This window comes from Eublepharis macularius, chromosome 11 (assembly GCF_028583425.1).
Source record: "Eublepharis macularius isolate TG4126 chromosome 11, MPM_Emac_v1.0, whole genome shotgun sequence".
NCBI lineage: Eukaryota > Metazoa > Chordata > Lepidosauria > Squamata > Eublepharidae > Eublepharis > Eublepharis macularius.
In genome coordinates this window covers 74,865,459-74,891,305 of record NC_072800.1, presented here as the reverse complement: position 1 = coordinate 74,891,305, position 25,847 = coordinate 74,865,459, and the positions used below count along the sequence as shown (strand labels likewise).

The 25,847-nt window shown below is 41.9% G+C and overlaps 1 protein-coding gene across 1 annotated transcript in view; it reads left to right on the top strand.

Annotated features, from left to right (window-relative positions):
• Nucleotides 1-25,847, top strand: part of PARD3 (par-3 family cell polarity regulator) — a 706,595-nt gene that overhangs the window by 456,254 nt on the left and 224,494 nt on the right. Inside the window, exons 15-17 of the mRNA XM_054991157.1 lie at nt 5,831-5,981; nt 12,576-12,765; nt 24,100-24,248. Of these exons, the coding sequence (XP_054847132.1) occupies nt 5,831-5,981; nt 12,576-12,765; nt 24,100-24,248 (490 nt within the window). The remainder of the gene's footprint in view (nt 1-5,830; nt 5,982-12,575; nt 12,766-24,099; nt 24,249-25,847) is intronic.

Genomic DNA, 25,847 nt, shown 5'->3' with positions numbered 1-25,847 from the left:
ATAAAAGCCATTATATCTTGGTTAAATATTTGTGCAGTTGACTATTGATGTCTTGATTTAAATCTGGCTTTTGATATGTTAATTGGACACTGAATAAAACCTTTTCCCATGAAAGTGGTAAGACATGCCAGTACTCTTTTCAAAGCACAGCCATCTAAACAATGACTCCATTATTTATTCCTTCTGTACACTGTGGTTTACCAGTTTACCTGGGGTGAATGTCTATGCTTCTCTCTAGGACTCTAAGCTGCCTCCCCCCTGCCCCCCCCCCCAGGCCGGCCGCTGTTCTTTAAAAAAAAAAAATCTGGTCGGAGCTTGATAGCAATTTTTAGATGTGCTTTGTCCCTTGAGGAACAGCTACATTATTTGGTTCAATAAGGAACTTGACATTTGTTATATAAACTCTATGATACATTCCTATCTCCCTGGGAAAATAAGTCATGTTAGTCATTTAAGATAATTTTCACCCATTGTTGGAAAAAAAGTTAAAACAAAGTACAGTTCATCTATGTGAATATTTTTGGCATGCAACTTTGGTCCTTGGGTAGTTTCTTTTTTAAAACACCATTTCACAATGTTAACATTCTTCTTTCATTCTCCATAAATTTTTCTTTGATTTCTTTACATCAGAAGCTTTGAATATTCTTTAATTTACTTTTCAGTGGAGCTGTCAATTGTAATCTGCAATTTAGGAGAAAGAAAAAAATCTGAATAAAACAAATCCTTATTTCACAATTTAAACCTTATTGAGTCTAATTCACTTGCATGGCAAGTTTATTATTCTCCTGCAGCCCGACGTGCCTCCCATTGTAATTGTGTTGACCCTTCAATGCAGTAAATCTCCCCAGTGCTGATCAAACTGGGAGAAGATAAGACTACAATTCGGAACTTCATTAAATATCTCATTTATATTAAAAAGACGATAGCTTTGAACAGGAATAATGCAGTGTCCTCTGATAGCGCTTTGCCCACTTTAAAGTACTGCAAGTTTTGCAAATCTCTTCTCTGTGCATCCATGATTCTGGTGTTACGAAGGCACTGCAGTGCTTAGTCCTTTGGACTGATTATACAGAGCACTTGTCATAAATACCACATAAACAATACCACACCCTTTGTATTCTACAGTTATTAATGTTTGTTCATAGCACCATTAACATGAATGGTGTTTTCCACAGAGTGTAATAAGAAAGTCCCCTTCCCCTGAGGAGTTTTCCATCTACCATTTGCACCAAGAGCTAAAACAAGAGTGAGAGGAGTGGGAGTAAGCAGGAGGGATATGCCTTCATTCCAATTAAAGATGCTTGTATTTCATTTCTGAGGGTTTATCTATTTATTTATTTACGTTATTGATAGTTTGCCTTTCTCATTGAGACTCAAAGTGGATTACACAAGGCAAGCCAATCCAATCAACAGCTGGGACATTCAATAAACAATGCAATAAACGGGATACAAATGAAAAACTGGCATAGGTTTGAAAACAAGTAGAAATTCAGTGAAACGATGTTAAAACATGTAAAGAATTCTAAACCTTACATACTGTACTGCACAGAATCTACCCAGTAGGATCATACTTACAGCAACAGACAGTACATAGACATATAGTCTATGGTCCTTATTCCTTTACCAATGCATCGTTTTGAAACCACCTTCTTACAGTACAGCCCTCCTATGTGAGTAAAAAGACCTCTTGAATACTTGGGTTTTGCATAGTTGCTAGAAAGCTAGGAGAATGGGAAAGGTGGTCACAGAAATAGTGAGGTAATAATTTGAAGTAAAAAGGGGGCATCTCATAGACAGCTGTACTGTGAGGCAGTTCTAGGCATAAGAAGTGAAAACAAGAAAGCAGATAAGCTGAGGACCCAGGAGACTTTTGGACGGTAAAGGGTGGTTGAGCTGAAGGGACGAAGGTCATGAGCAGGAATGTATAAATTCTGCTGCATTTGAGAGCATGTAGGAAAGGTGAGGTGTCATGTCATCAGAGAGTGTCACGAGCAGGGCTGGGTGAAGGAGAGAGCGAGCGAGAGCCCAAGACACACCGGGGTCGAGAGCCAGAAAGTCAGTCCGTCAGTGGAGCGAGCAAATGAGAATCCGAAAGCCTAGCTGAGGTCAGAAAGCCGAGTTGTCAGTCAAACATGGAGACAAGCAAGGAGTGGTCGAGGACAAAGCCGAAGTCAGGAAACAGGAGGTCTATCCAAGCGAGGGCAGGGTACGAGGCAGAGGTGAAGCTTCCAGGAGCTGAGCTGCTGGGCACAAGGAGTGGTGAATGACGTTGCTCCCTTGCTGGGCCCTGCCCAGTGTTCTCCTTATATGCTCAGGACGGTGTAAGAGGACAAGGGCCAGGTTTTTCTCCTTCACTTGATTGCCCTGCCTTGCCCTCAGCGTCCAGCTCCGTCCGCCGCTGTGCCTGCAGGCGTGCATTCCTTCACCATTCCCAAACAGCCTCCCTCGCTCGAGCCCTCCACCCTGCTGCCGGCTCAAGAGGCTTGGATCTCCGAGGCTCCGGTTCCTCCTCCTCTCTGCATGACCCCTCTCCCTCTCTAGCTTGCACTGAGGGACCAGGTTGCTGGTCACTGGATGGCTCTTCAGGGACTGCAGGGGGGACGTTCTGCTGGCTCTTCCAGCCCCTCATCCTCTGAGGAGGAATTGCCAGTAGGTAGAGAGCCCAACCGAGGCTGGCCTACGACAGAGAGAATAGAAGCTACCAGAAGCTGCACCTGGACTCATAATATCTAAAGAAGATTAGAAAGTCCATGAAACCTCCAAACACATGTGAAAGAAGTAGGATTTCCCACCATTTTACCGCTTTGACTGGGGTGGGTACAGTCTTAAGGAGGAATGATCAAATTGCATGATAGCCCAGGTAGCCCAGTCTCATCAGCTCTCAGAAGTTAAGCAGGGTTGCCCCTGGTTGGGACTTGCATGGGAGACCACCAAGGAACTCCAGGGTTGCTACGCATATCTCTTGCCTTGAAAAGCTCTATGGAGACTCCTTGTCATCTGTGACTTGACGGCACTCTCCACCTCCATGGTGTTCCTGAGCACCCAATCAAAAGTAGTGTAAAAAGCGTGTTTTGAATGGTACTTTTGTCTTATGGGGTGGTGGAGGAAAATGCCATCAAGCCATAGCTGACTTATGGTGACCCTGGTGGGGTTTTCAAGGCAAGAGACTAACAGGTGATTTGCCATTGCCTGCCCCTGCAACCCTGGTCTTCTTTAGAGGTCTCCCATCTAACCAAGGTTGACCCTGCTTATTTTCTAAGATCTGACAAGATCTGGCTTGCCTGGGTTATCCATCTTATTGGATTGTACAATTTGAATGCTGCTGTGTTTTACTCGTTGGGATTGTTGTTATCTATCATGCTACCTTGTTTTATATTTTTGATGTTATCTGCTCTGAGCCTATTTTAAAGGGAGTGCAATAAAATAAATGACAGATAAAATAAATAAATAAATAAATATGTATTAATAGTGTTGCTTACCATAAGATTTTAATCCATCAAATCATTTCATCCTCAATATTTTGTAACTAACAAGGAATGTTGATAACACTCACTGGATTCAGGCTTCTGCTCCATACTTTTTTGTGAAACTCTTGGAATCCATGAGAGCTGTGAGCCAAAACACACGTTAAGAAAAACCTAGGTTCAGCACGTGTTCTCTTACCTCAAGGTTTGCCGGGATCTGTAGGAGTCCTGGAAGCTTAAAGATCTGTAGGGGTCCTGGAAGCTTAAAGTCCTGGAAGCTTAAAGGATCTGTAAGCGTCCTGGAAGCTTAAAGACGTCCTGGAAGCTTAAAGCTTAAAATACAGGCGCCTGTATTTCCCTTTCCCTTTTTGCTGCTCTGTAAATGCTAAACTTTAAGTTTCCAGGACGCCTACAGATCCCAGCAAACCTTGAGGTAAGAGAACACGTGCTGAACCTAGGTTTTTCTTAACGTGTGTTTTGGCTCTGTTTGTCTTGTGTGAGTGAAGCCGATAGAGATGTTGCTCAGATACTGTGAATTGTTGGTGTTGCAAAGGACACCTCTGTGTGTAGTTTGATTGAATCTTATGCATGAGAGCTGCTGTAACATAGTGTTAAGTGGTTGGGTTGCAAATCAGCACTCTGCTGGTTCAACTCCCTCTGCTGCCATGAGCTCCACGGGTGGCCTTGAGTAAGCTACTCCTCTCACAGCTCCAGCTCCTCAGCTGTATTGTGGGGATAACATTGACTTGTTCTCCACTCTGAGACTCTGTCTACACGAGACAATCTGACACATGAAGAACACATTTTGGGAGGTGCAATGTTAGCCAGATAAAAAAGACAGAGCTGGCGGCAGGGCGAAGGCTTTGTTATACACTAAAACTGTGTGAAGGGGCTGTGAAATGCCAGAAAAGAAACTTCAGCCCATTATAACCAGAGCCTGACTCTGGAAGGCGGCTCCAGCCCATTTCCATTCCTCGCTGCCCTCTGGTTGTGATCCCACTTAGACTGGAGAGGTGAAATTTACAGAGCCTTTAGGGAGGTGAAGATGAAATTAACAAACCCTCTGAGGAGTGATCTCTGTCTGCTCTGTCTTTTTAAACGACGCTTCCCAGCTGATATTACATCTCTCTACACTTGAGGAATACGCGCTGAGGTATCTTGTGTAGAGACTCCCAATGGTATATAATTGCAGTTATAGTTGATGTTGGTTGAAGGCTCTAACTAGGTCTTGAAACTGGTTTCAAAACCTGTCTTAATACAACTGCTGATGCCCACCTAATCCTTGACTACGGTTAAAGCCATTGGGGAAGATTTTGTCCAGAAAGGAGGAGGACTGCAATATATGATCCTGAGGCCAGTTCCTGGTTAAGGATCAAAAGCATTAATTTATTTTTGTACTATGTCTTTGCATGTGTCATATAGGCCCTGGGGAAAGCAGGGGCAGAAGCTGTTGTATCTTTTTCTCGCTACACAGCTGAATACTTCTTTCTCATCCATGCCTGACTATACATGGTGTGCTGTCTGGTGGAACCCTGCTGGGCAAGGGTATTCAGAATCCTCCACTAGGCCTTCAGGGGCTGGAGAAAATGGGACAGCGTTCTCTTTTTTTCCTCTCATGTGTGATGTGTCACAAAGCCGACAGAGATGCTTCCCAGACCCTCAAAAGATGAAGTGATTTACCCTTAGGGTCAGCAAGATTGAGCGCCTGCACAGGAGCACACAGCCAAACTAAACAGTTTACCTGAATATAATCACTGTGGAAACAACGATAATTCCACGCCTGTAGTCTAATTGTAAGGGGGCTGGATATTTATTTGTATGTCTATGTTAATAACTGTGATTTTGGGCTTTTTGAGGGAGAATCCTGAGATGATTGCCTAGGGAAGCAAATTGCTCAATTTTGAAAGGGGTTAGAAGCCAGGTTCCAAATGGAGCTTATTCCCACTATTATATTTGTTGTCTCCCCCCACCCCTCCTGAAGGTTCTTGTCCTGACAAGCTGTCGGTCTGTGAAAGAGGTCCAGGCCATCTGCCAGATAATTCTGAAACATATGAGTGGGGCAGCTCAATCAAGGAAATGTGCAGTGTAGATAAACCCGAAATATGGCGCTTTGTCTTTACATGTTTCCTCTTGAAAAGGGATAGAGTCTGACAAGGCTCCGTGGGAGATGGAGTGTAAAGTGACACTGCAAGTTGGTCATTAAGCAGTGCTGTCATTGCAAATTATTGCAGGCCAGGGTGAAAAGTTCTAGCTCATTTAGTGTTCAGCCAGGTCCAGGCCTGTGGCAAGTTGTTATAGTCTCCCCCCCCCCACCCTTGCTGTTAAACAGACCTTCAGCTCTGATTCTTTTCTCCCTTTCGGTGTAGTTGGAATCACCTGGGAGTCCCCCAGGGCCAGAGCTGCCTATTGAGACAATGTTGGACGACAGGGAGCGTAGGATTTCCCATTCGCTGTACAGTGGAATCGAGGGGCTCAACGAATCACCCACCAGGAACATCGCCCTAAATCGGATAATGGGTGAGTCAAACAGACTCAGCTGATCAGCTCTTGTTTATCGCCTCGTTTGCATTTTTCCTCTTTTTTTCTGATGGCTGATTAATGTATTATGTATGTGGGAAGATGAAAAATGTAGTGACCGATGTAAAAGCACAACTCTCCCTCCCTCCTTCCTTCCACATTGGACACTCAAGGCTTCTTAATGCTAGTCAATAAATTGATAAAAGTGAGTCTCGGATCACGGAGCAGGCGAACAACCACAGGAAGATTTTAAAATGTTTTACAGCGCCTGAGGTCCAGAGACATCCACCTGTCTGTGTGGGTCTGGCTGGTGCAGCTTCATTAAATACAAAGTCAATGAATGTTATGATTAAGGATGTATCAGTTAAGTTTCAGCATTGATTTTATCTCTCTAAGTTTCCCCCTCAAAAAAGAGATAAGCTCATGCGAACCTTATCTAATTTGTGTTTGTGTTTAGTGTTTGTTTTGGATTCCCCTCCTCCACTCCTTTATATTCCTTGAAGGCCTGTAGGTTTAAAACCATGTAGCTAATTTTATGCTTCCTTTGTTTGGATTCAGTGCTGTACTCTCTGCAAGGCCCCCAATGGATAATGAGGTTATTAGTACTAGCTCTATAGCAATTCAGTTTTTCCTCCCTACTAATGGATCCAGTTAAAAAAAGACTTGCCTTGCCACAGGAGTGACTGGATTTAGCAAGCAGTTTAGAATGAGATGTAGCTTGTGCAAAAGTTTAAAACCATGGTAAAACATTGGATTGATGTAATACAATGCATTGAATTCATTAGCAAGTCTGCAACCTCAGACATCATTGCTAAAATTAGCTTCCCCCCACCCCCAGCTGCCTTTGAACGGTTAATGCAGGCCTTGTGGATATCCATAGATTGATTTTGGTGATCCTTTTCTGAGTTTGCACAAAATAGAGCTGTATCTATTTCTAATTTCCTTGTTTGGTTTTAGAAAATGAATTCTTTTTAAAATGGGAGAGCCACAGAGGTCCCTGAGGTGATGAAAGTTAAATAGATTAAATGGAGGATATGCACAAGAAGCATGAATGAGCTTCACTGGGAATTCCTGCTCGCATGTTTTCAGGATTCTTTCATATGTTCCAGACCATGCGCTTACATGCTTGGGGCTTTGAACAAAGGAGCAAGACCCAGCGTTCTTTGTTGCCAGCTCCCGGTTGGGAAATTTCTGGAGATTTTGAGGGGCTGGAATCTGAGGTGGGAAAGGGAGGAAATCAGCAGCTATAGTGCCATACAGCCCACCCTCTAAAGCAGCCATTTTCTCCAGAGGGAACTGATCTCTATAGTCTGGAGATAGGTTGTTATTCCAGGAGATCTCCAGGTGCCACCTTGAGATTGGCAATCCTACTTTCATACTAAGTTTCTGTCCTGTTTGCTGATCCTCTCTTCTCTTATACAGAGCAGGTAATAGGGAGGATCAGCTAAGCTTCCATGCTTCTGGAGACCCAGCAAGGAAGGCTGGCACTGGTTTTCAGAGGCTGAATTTCATACAGCTTAGTGCTCAGACTTCGAAATTTCTGAATTTGCCTTCTACTGAATCGCGCCCTTGGCCCATCTAACTCTGTATTGTCTATTCAGTCTTGTTGCAGCTCTCCAGGGTCCTGGAGCACCTGAGATGCTGTAACTGGAGCTGTGAAGGGTTGCACTTCTGTACGCAATGCCTGGTTCTCTGCCACACAGGACTTGCCTCCAGAAGAATGGTTGTTCTGCCCACCTCCCTTTGCCTCCCAGATCTCTGGGGAATGAAGAAGCTGGCATTTCAGCTAGTTCTCCTTGGCTGCTGTTTTAGATTCTTTCCGTATTATTTGTTGTATTTCGTGTGATTTTTTATCTTTGATTTAATGATTTATTAGCCATCTTGAATATTGTGATAGAATGGCAGGATACCTTTATTTTAAACTTACTTTTTCTCTTATTCACCACATTTATCAGCACAAGTAGCACTGGCAAATGTGGGGCCCTGAAAGTCATCTGGTCCAACCTGCTGCACAATGCAGAATATTCAGAGCTACCTCCTAGTGTCTCCTTCTCTATGCCCAGAGGAAGGCAAAGAACCTCCAGGATTCCTGGCCAATCTGGCCTGGAGGAAAATTCCTTCCTGACCCAAAAGTTGCAATCAGCATTACCCTGGGCCTATAAGAAAGGGCCACGAGAGCCTAGCTCCAGCTTATCCCTTCATGTACTCTCTCTCCTGATTCGTGTACTAAGTTATTTTATATATTAAGTTATATTAAGTTAGGGAATTATCATAGCTGCCAGGTGACCATCTAGCCTCTTCTTAAATACCTCCTGGGAAGAAGAGCCCACCACCTCCCAAGAAAGCCTGTTTCACTGAGAAACCACTCTATCAGAAAGTTTTTCCCTAATGCTTAGCTGAAAACTTTTTTGCTTTAATTTTAACCTATGGTTTCTGCTCTGACCCTCTGGAGCAACAGAAACCAACTTTGCTCCATCGTCTATGAGACAGCCCTTCAGATACTGGAAAGGGGCTATCATATCACCTCTCAGTCGCCTCCTTTCCAAGTTAAACCTTGTGCTGATGTTTTCCTGTAAACATAGATTGAATAATGTTCCCTGTAGGTGTTTCTCAGGTTAATGTGGAACAACAAGTACTAAAATTGTTACGGCTAGTCATGTTGAATTGTGGTGCCTCCATTTGGCGGCTGTGATATATTCTTAAATGTGGAAACTTTTCAGATGGATGCTCCAAAATTCATGAGGTTTGAATGGTGGTACAAAGTGTAAAAGACCATAAACCATGTAATATGCAGACATGATGCTTCATTGGCCTATCTGGCTAGAACATTAAATTTTTATGAGGAATGTTATCCAAGCAGAATCTGTAGATTTTTTTCTCCCTGCAGGAATCCTTCTGATGTTCTAGGATTTCCCCCTAATTATAGGATTCCTTAATAGATCTGTTTGTCTTACTGTTCTGTTAATAAGTTTAATACTCTTAGGTTGTTGGGGGTTTTCCGGGCTGTATTGCCGTGGTCTTGGCATTGTAGTTCCTGAACTACAATGCCAAGACCACGGCAATACAGCCCGGAAAACCCCCAACAACCATCGTTCTCCGGCCGTGAAAGCCTTCGACAATACATTAATACTCTTAATTTTTGAAAAGAAGTTTCAAAGTGTTAAAGAGTTGCAACTTGCTCAAACATGCAGCAAAAGACACACATCTTAATAGGTATTTGTATGAGTAATTCAGTGGTTGTTTTCCAATTGTCTGCAACAATTGGACTTGTAAAGAAAAGAAATAGTGCAAATAAGTAGTAAATAAAATATAAACAAAAGGGAAATTCTTCCCTAGTTAATTATTGGGTGGGACTGTTAGGATTTGATGTGGTTCAAGTTAACTTGAGGTACTTTGATTTCAAGCTTAATTGGAACATGGGGGTTTTATCACTGCGTGTCTGCAAGAGATCTCAAAAATGTCTCAAAGGCTGCATTTCCTGACACTTCAGCTTTGATAAATCCATTTTGCAAAACCTGTTTTTGTCTAAAAATGCGGTAAAACATAAATTCAAGTATATAGCATGTTAACATATTGAGGGGAATGCATGCCAAAATTAGTTCATTTGTAGTCTGTGTTCTGCTTTTCCTCCTAGAAGCTTTGGTTGTGTTCATTGGCTAATTCTATAACACCCTATTGCTAGCGCTGTGGGGTAGGATAAGCCAAGGGGAATCACTGGCTCGCTTAGGCTGTGTTCCGTCATCACAGTGAAGCATGACTTCTACAACATAACTAGTGAGTCTGCCAGATATAGATGACTGTGATGGAATACATTTTAAAGAAGGTTTCCTAAGTGCAGCAGTCAGGGAGGACCACAAACATAAGAAACTAAGCTTCAAGGAAAATATTTTGCCCGTTACTCATAGTGTAAATTCTACCTCAGCACTTTCATTCCCAGACTACACTTATTCCATCCCTGCCTGTTCAATAAAGTTGTTATTTCATTTGAACGTTATATAGTTTCCAGTGTCATTTCCAACACAGAGGAAGAGGACTCCTGCTTCCCCCCCAACAAGTATCTAAGCTGGGCTAAAGAGCCAAAATTATAACTGCTTATCAGGGTGGTACAAACAGACTTTCAAACTACAAATAGATACACACTATTTGAGGCCTGCTCAGCCAAAGCAGGGAAACTTGAATTTTGACTGAAAAATCCTGCCTCATAGTGGGCAAGATTTGTCCATCATAGTGGGCAAATTGTCCATAGTGGGCAAGATTTGTCCATGATAATGACAAATCTTGCTTTGTCCATAAACCCTATGTAGTCGTCTTTCTTTCCCAGCATGAAGGACATCCTCCTTGTATTGCCACTGTATGTGGTTGGTGGAGCGTAGGTACCTTAGATAACTTACTGTGATGCTTGTCCCAATGGCCTCAGAGCAGGCACGGCTTCTTTAACAGCGAGCTGCAGCCTCCCAGCTCATCCCAGGCCTGACCGAGGCTTCCTGGTTTCTAGCATTTCCTGTGCTCCTGTGATCTGTGCCCTCCTGAGCTCAACGCCGGATTGCTTATCCAGTGAGTAGGCTGTAGCGTCATTTAGGAGGAGGAGTCCTGGGTTGCCTGACTGGACTCTGCATTTGAGCCTTTCCACTCATTGACTCACTGAAACCGGAACTCTGTCCCTGCTATCTCGTTTCAGAGCACCACTGTTTGCAGCTGCTTTGGCTCTGTGGCTCAGCCTCCTCACTCCTTCCCCCCTCTGCCTCCCACCTCCACTCTCCAATGGCCACCCCACCCTGGGGTGTCCTCCTTTTGAAGCTCCTGCCCCACTGCCTCTGCCCTGCCCCTCCAGTGTGGCATCTCATACCGGTACATCACACATTAATAAATACAATAGAAAAAAACATACACACAGAAAATAATCAACTATAACGTAGACCAGTCTTATTCAAGAACAGGAACAGCGGGCCCTTCAGCTCATGTCCAAAGGCTCATTCCTCTGGCCCCCAAATTTATACTTGGAGAAAGGAATGTGCCATCTTAACTTGTGTCTAGGTTTCTAATTAGAGATGCTGATGAATCATCGTCATTTATTCACTGTAATTCTGGATGTCTTCCTTTTCTTGCGCGTGTGCCCGTATATACAAACATATCCCTATCTCACCTGTAGTAAAAGAAATGTATTTTCTTTTACATTTTAGCAGAACTACTAAAATGTCATCATTCATTCTTGTTGAAATATTAAGAAAAGCAGAGAAAACCTAGACATGCCACTGAATTGCTTTTGCCTCTCAACCTTGGAGGCTTCATCTGTAAAATGCCGTAAGGTTATACTATTTCACATTCAGTTCTTTGGAGAAATTATTAGCCACAGAGTTAACAATCTTGTAGGCATTATGTTTGGAAAAGAGTGCATTACTAGGCTGAACATTAACCTGTCCATCAAAGAAGCTTTCCTGGGCAAAGAATTAGCCGCTATGCAAACTTGAACACATTCATTTCAGCTTGACAGTGATGGGTCTACGTGCCAGAGTCTTTCTTTTCTTTTTAATCTCTCCCCTCCCCCCCCCCAAACTTTTTAGACGATCTGGCTCTCTATCTTACTCTGTTTTTAAGTTAATTCAAGTTTTTCAACAGATACTCTCAGTGGTAATTGGTTTGTGCTTCGATGATGCTGATGTTACCTTGGAGCAACATACATCTAATATTTAATCCTTCCCCACATGAGCACGGCACCCATATACATGGTAATCTGCAAAGTGTGTGCAAGAACAATGTCTCTTTCTGCTTCTCCTTAAGGTGCATGTGCACATGGGCATTCAGTGTTCCTGGTCATTACGAGAAATGGTGGGGCTGTTCACATCTTCCCATGTTCAGTCTTACTCTCCCCTCAGTTGAGTGACATAAGAGCCAAAATAACCTTCCTTGAGCAAGCAGAGAGGGCAGGTCTGGGATTGTCTTGCTGGTGGTAATCATGGGTTTCCCATTCTAAATAAAAGTCTTGCATGCTTTTGTATGCCCTGACCTGGATAGCCCAGGAAAGCCTGATCTTGATCTCAGAAGCTAAGCAGGGTCGGCCTTGGTTAGTAATTGGATGGGAGACCTCCAATGAAGATCAGGGTTGCAGAGGCAGGCAATGACAAACCACTTCTGTTAGTCTCTTTCCATGAAAACCCTATCAGGGGATTGCTGTAAGTCAACTATGACTTGAAGTCACTCTCCACCACCATGCCTTTGTATGCATGTCAGGAAATAGATGGGTTTGCCCTGTGGAGATCCCTATGCACATGTGCGCAGCTCACTTCTGTTTGAAGATTTGTGCCCATAAAATATTATAGTTCATTTTTGCATTTATCGGTGGTTCAGATTAAAGTTGATGTGGTTGAATCTCTGTAAGTCATCTGTAACATCTCAAACCATCCTGTCCACTCAGTGGGATCGTCTTCAGAAGCTCTTCTCTAGGTGCTACTTTTTCCTGAGAAAAAGTAGAGAAGTTCATCTTAAGATGACCATTGTTCTTTGTTGCCACACTTGACAAAAACAAAACAGCTCCACTATTAGGTATTAAGTTTGTCATGCATTGTCTCTTGTCATTCATTGTCTCTTCTCCCCCAGGTAAATACCCCCTTTCCCCAACGGTCAACATGCCCCAGGATGAGATGGTCATTATTGAAGATGACAGACTGCCATTACTACCTCCACATCTCTCAGACCAGTCCTCTTCCAGCTCTCATGATGATGTGGGCTTTGGAACAGTGGATGCTGCAACCTGGACTAAACCAACAATGAATGAATCTACAGAATGGTAAGGCTTATATCCAAACGATAACTTATGGGGTTTTTTTCACTGAAAGAGGAGTAGAAGTATAGACTTATCTTTGAAGACAACTGCACAACATTCTTCCAGAATGATTTGTTCCTATGTAAAAGGAGAGCAGAAAAGTACTCTAGGGAATAATCCCACGATCCAAAGAATTGCTCTGATAAAGCTGTGTACCCAAAGATGCTTTAGAGTTCTGCTTTCTTGAACAGCAGCCTCCTCATTTTGCATTGCAAAAGACTACTGAAAGCAGGTTTTGCCACGGTATATCAGTCTACTATTCAAAGGGGAGGGAAATCAAAATAACTACATGATAAGCTGAAGTCCATGAGGATAGTCTGAACTGGCTCTTTAGATCCCAGCCATCTAACTTCAGCTAATGTAGTTTGGATAGAAATTAATTCCTTTACATGAAGTCTGCATGAATAGTAGAGAAGTAAGGCTTCCTTACAGAATATACCTGATGGCTGTTGTTCTCATGAATGCATTTGGTTGTGATTTTTTTCCTGTAGATTTTTTTTAAAAAATGCTGAATACAACCAATGTCTGAATAGCAGTCCTGTATTAATTGGGAATAAGCTCAACATCAACGTTTTCCGAGGTGGAAACAATGAAAGACAATTTTTGCATGAAGAAATCGAACCTTTTCACTACAGTCAGAATCCATATCTGTGAACTACAAACAAATCCTTGCAATGTTCTGAGTATTGCAGTGGATCATGCAGAACCCATTCGCCTGTGAAGAAACCACAGCCCCAAAGTAACCATGCCCAGGGACCCAGTTTTCTTCATCTTCATTGGGTAGTTCATGAATCTTATATGCACAAATGTGAAGAATCTTTTCTTCCTGTTATTCCTAGTTTGATTGGGGTTCCTAGGGTTTCCTAACCCTTTCTTCCTGCTCTTCCTGGAACAGTTAGGTCTCGAAAAGACTATAATTGAGAGTATTTCATTCATAGCCAAGAGAAGTGCATAATGTGCAATGCTTGGGGCTGGCCATTTAACAGAGGCTTGCAATGGAGGCATGAGCCTCTTGGTACGAGCCAAAAGGAGAGAATACAAGGGCTCTTGGCTCATGGCTCTTAGCCTGGGGCTTTCAGCAGGGGCACAGACATCACCTATACCAAGTGGAAGACACTAAGAGGAGAGGAAGAGCTCCACCAATTTATGTACCTGGTTATCAGGATCAGCTGGAATGGCAACTTCACCGGTTGGACAATGCTCTTATCAGTACACCCTGTCTATAGCCCTGGACAGTTGTTTGAATTCTTTATGTTTGCTGATGGAGACCAGCTATCTCCAGAGTGGCAATTGTCTTGTGGAGTTCCACAAGGTACAGTCTTATCCCCCATGTTATTCTTCTATGTAAATTCATTTGTAGCAGTATGCAGATGACAGCTAGCTCTATATCTAACTAACCAAATCACCGCGGGATGCAGCTGTTGTCAAATGGCTGAAAGCAAACCAATTGAAACTGAACCCAGACAAGATAGAAATGATGCTTGAAGGGTATTGTACCCACCACGTTCAATGGAGTTCATCTGGCCCCTTGCAGACCCAGCTAAGAGACTACTGGAGCCATCACTACAGCTAAAAAAGCAAGTTTAGGCAGCTGCAAAAATGCTTTCTAAAATCTCAGTCTCTCCTTGAAGATGGCCCCCTACCTCGACACAGCCAATCTGGCCACCCAGATACATGCTATGGTAACAGTGAGACTTGACTTCTATAATGCACTGTACTCCAGTTGGTTCAAAACATTGCATCATAATTATTATTGGGAGCTAGGCACAGCATGCATATTAATTCCATTCTGCACTCATGCCATTGGTTATCCGTTACCTGGCTCAATTCAAGGTATTGTTTATCACAAACAAAGCTCTTCATGGCCTTGGTCCATGATATCTGAACAGGGCCTTCTGTAGGTGCCACCCTTCACATGGGCAAAATCAACAGCTGCCCATACATGTGCATTCTCTGTGGTCGACTCCGCCTTATGGAATGGCTTGCCTGAAGAGGTCAGGAAAGCTCCCACTCTCCTGGTTTTCTGCAAAGTACCCAAAACTGAATTATTCAAGAAGGATTTTTTACTCAGATAGGAGGGCTGTACTTTAAGGAAGTGGTCTCAAAGAGATGCATGCAAAAAGGGATAGGGACTATAGGCTTTGCTACCATATACTGTTTGTTGCTGTAAATATGATCGTACTGGGTAGTTTCTCTGTTATATATTATGTTAGACTTAGCGTTGCTTATGCTGTTTCAGCATTTCTTCAACTGTATTGGATTTCTGCTGGTTTTAAATCTTTGCAATGTTGCTTTTATATACCTTATTATATTGTTTATTGAAACAACTCTGAAATTGACTGTACTGACTCATACTGAGTCATCTAACTTGAGTCTTAGTGGAATGAATACATAAAAATAAATAAATATAAACAAGTACACCACTGCCATGATAGCGACACTATGGTCTGTATGATAGAACAGTTCTCCAAAACCTGTTCAAAGGAAACAAGCACTCACTGCCAGACGCAGCAGTTTGCCAATCTTCTGTATGGGACTGTGCACAGTTCCTGTCCTGTCCTGCTTACTTGTGCCACCTGTGCAGTCGCATGTCCTTGATCAGAGTCTCTACTGTAGGGGTATCTTTCTTCCAGGGAAGATGTTTTTTCATTGCCCATAAAGGAACTGAGCACTCAGCCCTTTCTTCATGGCATCTATGGAAGGAAGAAACCTTCCTGATGGGAGTTGCATAAGCACGTTTCTGGGCTTGAACTTCGTAGAGTCTCCAGTAGATCTTCCATACAGGTACAAAGGCTGTTTGTCTGCAGAGGTTACCTCTCGAAGAACATTGGTTACAATTAAGCAGTTTGTGCATAAGTTTTAACACTATAACTGTTGTTAAAGCTTCCTTTCCGGGCCCCAAATGCTTTCAAATCTTGCCCTGTGAGCTGCATATTGTGCTGATACAGTGATGTGTATATATGGAGAGCTGGAGATTATTTATTTTTGTCTTGTTTACCATCTTTTGTGAGATAAATACGACCTGCTTTTTGGTAGTGTTATCTGTACTTGTCCAAGAGAATGTCATTAATTTGTAAACCTTATCATTATCTTTAACAATAAGCAAAATAAAAGACCTCTACATGGAACCCCCTGCTAGTGTTCCAGTGATAATTAACACACACAGGTTGAAGTATGAGAATTTTCCCAGTTCCCCACTCTCCTGGGTCTGGTATAACGGTGTCAGCAGTATCTTAATAAGAATTAGCACCAGCAAGTCTCCCTTTGTCTGGATTTGCATCAGTCAGCTATTTTTTTTATATTTATTTATTTGTGTGCACACACATGTGCATGCACACACGCAAGTTTAAACAACATTATTCTTATCCTGTCTAAAAATGCTTTGATTATTATGTTAAAAGGAATTTTTTTTACCCCCTTGGCAAAGATGTGCCTGCAGTTCTTTAAAACACTTGTCATTGTGTACGTAAAAGGCTTTAGAGCTTTAAAAAAATAAGATATTTGGGGAAAAACACACAAATTCCACACCAATTGATGCTTGTGTGGGTGCAAATTTTTCCAGTTGAATGCGGTAGGAAATCCAAATGTAAAAACCCATTTGAAGATGATTTTACATGCACTGTTGTGGAATATTTTCCTATTTTTTCATTTTAGTGACATGGGGAGAAAGAGTAAAGGCCCTATTAAATATAGTGAAATTTCCAGTGCAACCACCTTTATGTCTGGCCTCACAAAGTAATGAGTTTCTGAAAAGACACATCGGTTTGGAGCCTTACTTGTGTTGACTGCAATCAGTTTGTTTGTTTTTTTAAAAAATGTCCCAGCAAAATAAAATAAACAGCAGTTGAAGTGGATTTTTGTATTAATTTCCTGCTGCTAATGGACAAAGGAAGGCTTGTAAAATGAAGGTGTGCTGTACAATTTTGCTGGAAGGCACCAAGGGGTGAAGTTAAGAATATGGAAGAAGGGTTATCCAAACAAGAATGGCAGCTGTTCCAAATCACAACCGAAAATGTAAGCTTTTTCCAGCCTGACAATATCTCCCTAATCCTGGATGAAAATGTTATGAAAACAAAGGGACAATGAGACAGGATTAATAAGTGGAATTTTAATAACATTGAGGGTCAGTATACGGTTACATTCTTTAAAAGAATCAACTGCCATTCCAGAAGCCTTCATTGTTATAATAAAGTTTTTGCTGCTTGTTGGTTTTATGAATTACAACAATAATGGAATGAATATGATTTTAAGATTGGTTTGAAATATTAAAAAGAAATATTTGGGCATGTCTTTCATCCACACTCAATGACTTTTCAATGTGCAAGTATTCATACTTCCAGAATTTGGAAAACAAACATTCACGTTTCAATAGATATCGTTTTGTGTGTTTTTCTCATCCATTACATGTTTAATGATATTTTCATTGAATGGTGGGCATTCAGGTGGTTGTAAAATAATTGTGGACTTTAAAATTTTCATTTTTGAAATGCATGGCTATACTAACTAGCAGGGCTTTTTTTCAGGGGGAACACGGGGGAATGGAGTTCCGGAACCTCTTGAAAATGGTCACATGGCTGGTGGCCCCACCCCCTGATCTCCAGACAGAGGGGAGTTGAGATTGCCCTCCGCACCGCAATCTAAACTCGCCTCTGGAGATCAGGGGGCGGGGCCACCAGCCATGTGACCATTTTCTCCGAGGGCAACCCACTGAGTTCCGCCACCTCTTTTCCCAGAAAAAAAGCCCTGCTAACTAGAGTGTATAGACTGCCTTGAATCTTTGAATCACTTTATATAATGGAAATAAGGAAGATCTGGAAGGACTTAACTTTGGGAGGAATCATCCAACAATAGAAATTGGCCTAGGTGCATGGTAGAGATTGTAGGTTAAAAGGTCAGACTTGGGTTTGGCAGAGCTCGGACAGCTTCATGGTAATGCAGATGTTCCCTTAGTGAGCAAAGCTCAACAGTGAAGCCTTATTTCCCCCAGAGAAGTGTGACAGTTAGTGCCTGGTGGTCACCTATTTTACCATATATTGTGGCATGGCTTGAACTGCCATTGATTGCATTTGTGGTGCAGCCATGATCTGATGGTGGGTGGGAAGAGAAGGATGGAGAGCTGAGGGGGGAAATCTCTGATGTAAAAGGCTTTCTGTACTGAATGCTGGCCTGTTACCCCCCAGTCATAGATCCAGAGGAGTTAGCCATGTTAGTCTGCATCTGACAAAGAGAACTGTGGTACCGGAAAGCTTATGCTACAATAAAGTTGGTTAGTCTTAAAGGTGCTTCTGGACTCTTTACTATTCTGTTACCCCCGCACTCTGGTTTTTCTGTTTAAACCTCGGCCGCCACAATATCAATAAAAACAGGCGACACAAGTGTGCAGCTTTGTGTTCCCTGAAAGGTTTATAGCTGTGACCCTAATAACATGATACCGGATAGTGAGATGGTTAGAAACCCCTTTCCCACAGCAATTTTGACTGGACAAACAGCACACAGTTGGAACAGAACAACCAAAGGTTTATTTGCAGGAAATAAGTTGCAGAAAGAGTTAAAAATTTAGTGTGGCATGAATAATAAAAACACAAATGTACAACTGGCTCACAACTTCACTCCTCAGAGGATATGCTTTTTCCTGCAGTGGGAGCTACCTTGTTGAACCTGAGCCATGTTAACAAAACAGACATTGAGGTGAGAAATTAATGCTTTCCCCCAAACAGGGCTCCTCAGCGTTCAAAGTTAATTTGACCTCTTTAATCACAGTTGACAGGCTTCTGTTCAAGAACTAGGTGGCTTGTACTGATTTCTGTTTGTTTTACTTTAAACCTTACCTTGCCTTTGGACCTTTAATTACAGCTCTTTCTTTTGTTATCTTAAACTTTTACCTCAGGATGGTCCTGGTCACAACCAAGGGCTCCTTTTTTCTCCACATGCACAGAGCTTCAGGTGTTCTCTGTTTTACCCAGACTTGTATTTCGAGAACACCTTCCCTTTGGGGTTTGAATCCCACAGCTAACCCCGGGTAACCAGGGCGGTTGGAATTAAAAAAAAGAAAATATTTAAAATTATTGACTATAACTAAAATATGAATTAGAAACACTAGTATAAAATTTAATAAATCCATTAGAAATACAAAAGTTAGATTAAAAACATCTTCGATGTGGTTTTACATATAAGAACTAAAACCTTGAATGTTTATAAAATAAAATCACTAATATACAGGTGTAATAGTAAATTTCATTGCCATATGTACAGAAACAAAAAACCCGATGCCTTTTGGCCCAAAGGCCTTCCTCAGCAGTATGAAAAATTCACAAAAACATACATGACCTAGCACACACAAACCTGGAATGGGAGAAAAAGCGAGACAGACATGAAATGGTTAATACCTGTATACGTGGTTGAAAACGTGTCTGTTTTTATATGTACTTATATGTAGAACCATATTGAGGATGTTTTTAATCTAACTTTTGTATTTCTAATGGATTTATTAAAATTTTTACTAGTGTTTTCTAATTCATATTTGTAGTTGTATTAAATATTTTTACATATTGTCTTTCTTTTGTTCCAACCTCCTTGGTTACACTTGGTTTGCAGGTAGTTTCTCTCCCCCGCCCTCATTTTGTTGTCCTTCCAGCATCTAACCCCACCTGTGGCATTTTGTTCTGTTTGTGTGAACTTTCTGCCTCCCTGACATTCTTAGTATTCCCAAAAGGTTTTCACTGCCACCAAAGGCTTTAACCTTAGACTACCTCCCTTTAACTGGTATTATAGGAAGGCTTTGTTATCTGTGGTAGTATTACAGAACAGTCAGTGTGTGGGGGTGGCTGTGATGTAAAAAAGAGGGAGATCCTTTCTTACTTAAATAGAAGTAGAATTAATTTATAAGAACATAAGTGTGATTGTTGCAAGGTTTTCATAATACTGGTTTCCAGATAGTTCTTAATCTTGGTGGTTTTAAAAATAGTTATATCTTTGTAAACATATATTCTCATACTCAGCCACATAGTTTAATTGTTCACACAGATTTTCACTAACACTAAACATCCACACATAGATTCACTCAGATTTTTCCACTCCATTCACCTAACTTAGCCAGAATAGCCTTTCTCTGAAGTACACAAAGAGTGACTGAAAACTCTTTCCCTCAACTTTCTAATCAAACATGTCAGACTCCATTTACTCATCCAGCCCCCCCTCCACCTTACTTCAGAAGCTTGCGTATAAAACCACAGTGACAAACATTAAAAACCCCAAATTAACAAGCAGAAATAAAATCTAAACTATTTACATTCAAAACATTATACCTCTCTTTTAAACCCTCAGAGGACCAGAAAAGTTAGCTTCTGGACAGACCATTTACAGGATGCTTGTTTTATTCCTTAAAGCAAAGTTCCAACCCCACTCCCATCTTTGGATGAGTTACCCCATCCAAAGAAAATGTATTGGTGTCCCCCTTTTTTAAACTGAGGTGGCTCACTCCCCCCCCCCCCAGTTCTGTTTGGCTGATCAGACTCTAGGCCTTGCTTGAAGCAAAATTCTGAGGATTGGTTCAGAGTCCTGAAGACAGGTGGAACTTGGGGGTTGATTGCCACACCAAGCCACCAGAGGTCATGTCCTTAAATGAAGTTGAAGGAAACTGAAGCAGTGGTTTTATGGTTTGGAGAAATGTGCACTATAAATACAATCTTCAGAGTGATCTTCAGCTAATTCCCACACAGATTCTGAGTTCCACAAGGGCCAGAAGTCTCCCTGGACTGATGATCTTGACTTGGGGACATAAGGCATCACTGTGTGGAGGGATTTCATCACAACAAAGTACTGGCTGCTATTCATTCTATGTTATTCCCTTTCTGGTTAAGTTTTAATATCTGCTTTTAGGGTGCTGGCTGTGAATAGACATGGGCACAAATTTAAAAAAACCCGAACCATGGGGTTCGTGGTTCATGGGTTTTCATGAACCATGAACTCCCACGAACTGGTGCAAGTTCACAAACCAGTTCGTAATTCGTAGGGTTTAAATGCCCCTTTCTGGCTGCTTAGCAGCAGGGAAAGGGGCATTTAATTGTTTAAAGGTTCCTTTCCTGCTGCTTGCAAGAGGTTTGGACCATTTAAAGGGCCCTGCCACTTGCAAGCAGCAGATCCCTTTAAACTATCAGCTGGCAGGCGGCGAGGGGGACATCCCTGCTGCCACCGGCCAGCTGATAGTTTAAAGGGCCCTGCCGCTTGCAAGGGGCAGGAAAAGTTTAAATGGCCATTTCCCCGGGGAAATGGCATTTAAACTGCCCTTTTAATACAAACCAAACGAACCACTGGTTCAGGAACAATGAACCACTGGTTTGTGCGGTTGTTTTTGTTCGTATTTAGGTTCATGCCCATCTCTGGCTGTGAATACAAGTGATTTTCATACAGGAAACAGGATTTACATGAAAATGGTGTAACAGAAAATCAGCGGTTAGTTGTGAGGGGGGGGGGGCGGTTGAGTAGAGAAGCAGAGGCTAGAGAGGAGTTCTTAGCTTTTCCGGCAGATGCTGTTTGTCCACTCAAATGACTATCTTTTTCCTGCTGTGTGAGAATAAGCACATTTGAAGCTCATTATGGGGAAAGGTGCAAGCGGAATGATTTGACCAGTTAAGCTTCCTCTTTGGTGCTGCTTCCCCAGTCATACACACTTTCCCCAAAGCTTTTTCTTCTAAAACAAACAAGCAAAACCCAGCATCAGAGTTCTGTTGTACATAGTAGAAAGGGGAAAACCACTCCTTACTATTCTCCCCTTGGCAGAAAGGTGGGATGAAAATGCTATCAGATTTTTAATTAGGAATAATTAGATACATTGAAGGGAGTGGGAGCACATCTGGAAAAAAAGTGAAAATGTTGCATTGCTCATAGTACCTGAGAAACAAATGTTTGCCTGCAACTCTTGGATGTAGGGTTACAATTGAATTACTTCGGTATGCTCAGCTATCTTTCACATAAACAGTAAAGGGAGCACATGTATTAAATACTATGGTTTGTTTGCAAAATGAACATATCAGTTGTGAATACTGTCCCCACATAGTCGAGTGTTTATCATGCTTTAAACTGAACACACCTTTCCACATGCACGATCATCTGTACATAGTCACTGGTCTGATAATGTTTCAGTGGTAACTATTTTTGTTTCATCCACATATTGCAATTCATCATATTTATATCCCACCCCTTTTCTAAGTATTAATGGGGCATATATGGCTTTACCCCAATGTTATTTTCCTGACAATCCCATGAGGTAAGCCATATTGATGGTAGTCTCGGTGGAATTTGAATCTGGGTTTCCCTCATCCAAATCTAACGCTTGAAGCACTATATTGCCTTGATTGTCTTAGCAGCTGATTCCGCACACGTTGGATAATGCACTTTCAATGCACTTTATCAATCGTTTAAGGTGGATTTTTTGTTCCGCACACAAAAAAATTTGTTCCAAATGATCTATAAAGAGGATTGGAAGTGCATTATCCAATGTGTGCGGAATCACCAATAAGATATTATTCCTTCATTTGCTCAAGTTTCTCTCATTTTTTAACTGTTATACTCTACAGTTCTGCAAATAAACAATGAAGACTCACAAAAGTTATTTCAGCATAAGATTGAATCTGTTTTAATCGGGCCTCTCTTTATAATACTCATTTCTACTGTTAATATGAATACATCATCCTAATGGTTTTAAACTTCTTGAAGTTTACTGTGGCATAAGTTTTGTTAATCTGTAAGGTGCTGGTGGACTCCTGTCTTATTTTGCTGCTATAGTCTAACATGAATAAGCATCTGAAATTGTCATAATGGAGTAGTGGGATGCTGACTTTATAGAAGTTGTTCCATATTTTTATTTTAAGGGAAAAAACCTTCATTATTCTAAATTCAGATCTGATTAATACATGGCTGCTGAGGTATGGTTATGCTTCTAATGACCTAGTCCCTGGCCGTTTCTACACATTTTTCCCGTGTGGAAAATTGCACCAAACTTATGAAATGACGGCGTCTTCATGGCGTGGTTTCCTAACATGACTCCCTTTCGTGGCACAATTTATGATGTCATCACGCCAGGAAACAGAGTCATGATGGGAAATTGTGCCATGAAGACGCCGCCATTCCGTAAGTTTTGCACGATTTTCTGTGAGGGGGAATGGCTCCTGTGTCACATTAGTAATGCCTACAGTTAGGAACCCTGCAGATCATCAGATCATGTGGAAAGCTTCCACATGAACGTTGCCATCCTCTTGAGCAGCAGTACAGGAACTTATCACATGATCCTGGTTGCAGGCATTATTGCTGCCCTGCAGAATAAAACCATGTAGAAATGACAACTTTGCTGCACTGATGCTTGCTTACCAATTAGGCCATTCTTATGGGTCTTCCAGTGATCTACCTTGTGTTATACCAGCTGCACTGGCTCCCAGTTGAGTTCTGGATCCAGTTCAAGGTACTGATTCTAGTAAGCCCTTCACAGACTTGGACCTGCATACCTATGGGACCACTTCTCCTATTATGTCCCCCATTATGTCCCCTTGTGCTCTGCAGATAAGCATCTTCTGATAGTCCCTAGCCTGAGGGACATTTGGCTGGCTTCGACTAGGATCAGAGCTTTCTCTGTTCTGGCCCCAGCCTGGTGGAATGTTTGCCTAATGGAGATCCAGGCCCTGTGAGACCTTTTACAGTTCTGCAGGGCCTGCAACATGGAGATGTTCCACCGGGCCTTTGATTAGGAGCCAGCACTTTGTCCCCCTTCTGGCCACCATGCCCTCTCTTTGCAGCTACCTGGATTCACATCATGGCGGTGCCCTGGTTATGATGTTTTATAGTAGCCTGATTGTTTAGCGGCACCTAGATTCTTTTTCATGTTATCTGATTTATATGTTTATGAAGTCTTATTGTATGTTTTAAATTGCATATTCTTGTTGGAAGCCACCCTGAGCTCACTTGTGGGAAGGGCGGAATATAAGTCAAACTAACTAACTAACTAACTAAATACATGCATCCAGTTATTTCCACAGAAGGGGCTAGCTCTAAAGAAACTTGAACTCCACAATGTGAAAATTGCTTTCCATTGTAATTCCAGAATTAACTCATTTTTTTAAAAAAAGTTCCACTGAAAATATATCTGCCAGTTGGCCACTGCTATTAGTAAACTTGCTTGGAAAAAAGGGGTACCTTTGAAGTTGCTACATTTTCAGTTTACAGGAGGGTGATATTTTATGCAAATTGGGATGTTGCATGACTATGATAGATGTGCGTTGGTATAATCCCATTTCTTTCCCCCTACAGCACTCTGAGTCCAGATGTTGATCCAGCGCTTGCCTTCCAGCGAGAGGGGTTTGGACGCCAGAGCATGTCAGAAAAACGTACAAAGCAATTTTCAGATGCCAGCCAGTTGGAATTTGTTAAGACACGAAAATCCAAGAGTATGGACTTAGGTATTGAGTCTAGGCTATTCTTTGGTGGTCTATTTCAACATGTTTCTTCAGGTTGCAATTATGTTGTTTGTTGTTTCGTGCTACAATTATATTGTTTGTTATGCCAGGCATTTGATTTGCCCATGCATCTGGATTCAATATGATGTGATATGAAGAATTCTTAATATAACCTGACCAAGTTAATTCTCTGTGTCTGTCCAGTTTTAATGTTGAATGTGTTGATGAGTGTACAGATGCCCATGACCTGTGGTAGTTTAATCTGTGAAAGTGTGTGCATACTTAGCACACGCTGGAAGAGCAAAGTTGGCCAAATTTGTATTTTGTAAAATATCTTACTTTTGTTCAATTTTAGATTTTGGTACTTATCAGTGACTAGCCAAGAATTTTATTTTTTGCTTAACCTACAGTAACAGTGGATTCCTAAGAAGAGTTATTCCATTCTAAGCCATTGATTTCAATAGCCTTAGACTGGAGTAACTCTTCTTAGGACTGTATGTCTCATATTCCAGCACCAATCAAATTTGGACTGAACACAGCCCCTTTATATTTAGTGGCGCTTGCCATCAGGACCTCTTGTATTGAAAACCCCATAGGATGAAATTGGGGCTTGGCCTAAAGATATATTTGGAGTACTCAGGCATCATAGAGCCCCATGGCACAGAGTGGTAAGCTGCAGTACTGCAGCCCAAGCTCATGACCAATCCTGGCGGAAGCCAGGTTCAAGTAGCCGGCTCAAGGTTGACTCAGCCTTCCATCCTTCCGAGCTCGGTAAAATGAGTACCCAGTTTCCTGGGGGTAAAGTGTAGATGACTGGGGAAGGCGATGGCAAACCACCCTGTAAAAAGAGTGCCAAGAAAACGTCATGAATGTGATGCAACATCCCCCCCATTCGGTCAGTAATGACTCAGTGATTGCACAGGGGACTACCTTTACCTACTCAGACATCAAAGGCCTTATGAGCCGCAGTCTCTGAAATTGACAGTCAATATGAAACTATGGGACTGGTCAGACTTGGTACAAATAGTAGGTGCCTTTTCTTGAGCAATACTTGTGGTACAGCTTGCACATAATGGGGGTGGGGAACACTACAAGTTTGTAATGCACCTTTGTTCCCTTCCATGAGTGAGGGGAAAAGCCCTGTTTTATTTCTGAAATGACATAGACTGTGTTCATTGGCTAGTGTTCCATGTTGCTCCCCCCTTCTAAAGTTGTAGTAAAGTGAACCTTTTTTGCAACCATACTTGGATCCTAATTTCAGGTCCAATTTAAACCTTGGCCTCCTAACTCCAGATTCAACCGAAGTATCCAGCTCCGGTTCTAGCTCAAGCTGAGATCATACCCCCCATACAAATGCCAATATACATTCAGGGCAGCTTAGCCTGACATTTACCTCTAGGAAAACAGGTTTAGAATTGCAGCCAAGGGGCATGTCGCACAGTACTTCTTTCAGTGGAGAATTCCCAAATGTGCACCCATGTTGCAGCAAGAACAAGAAATCTGTGGCGTTCTAATTTATTATGACATAAAATTTCTTCAGACCCATGAAGTCCTCACCTTGGTAGGTACTCATATGCCATGTAAAGGGGGAATATTAAACTA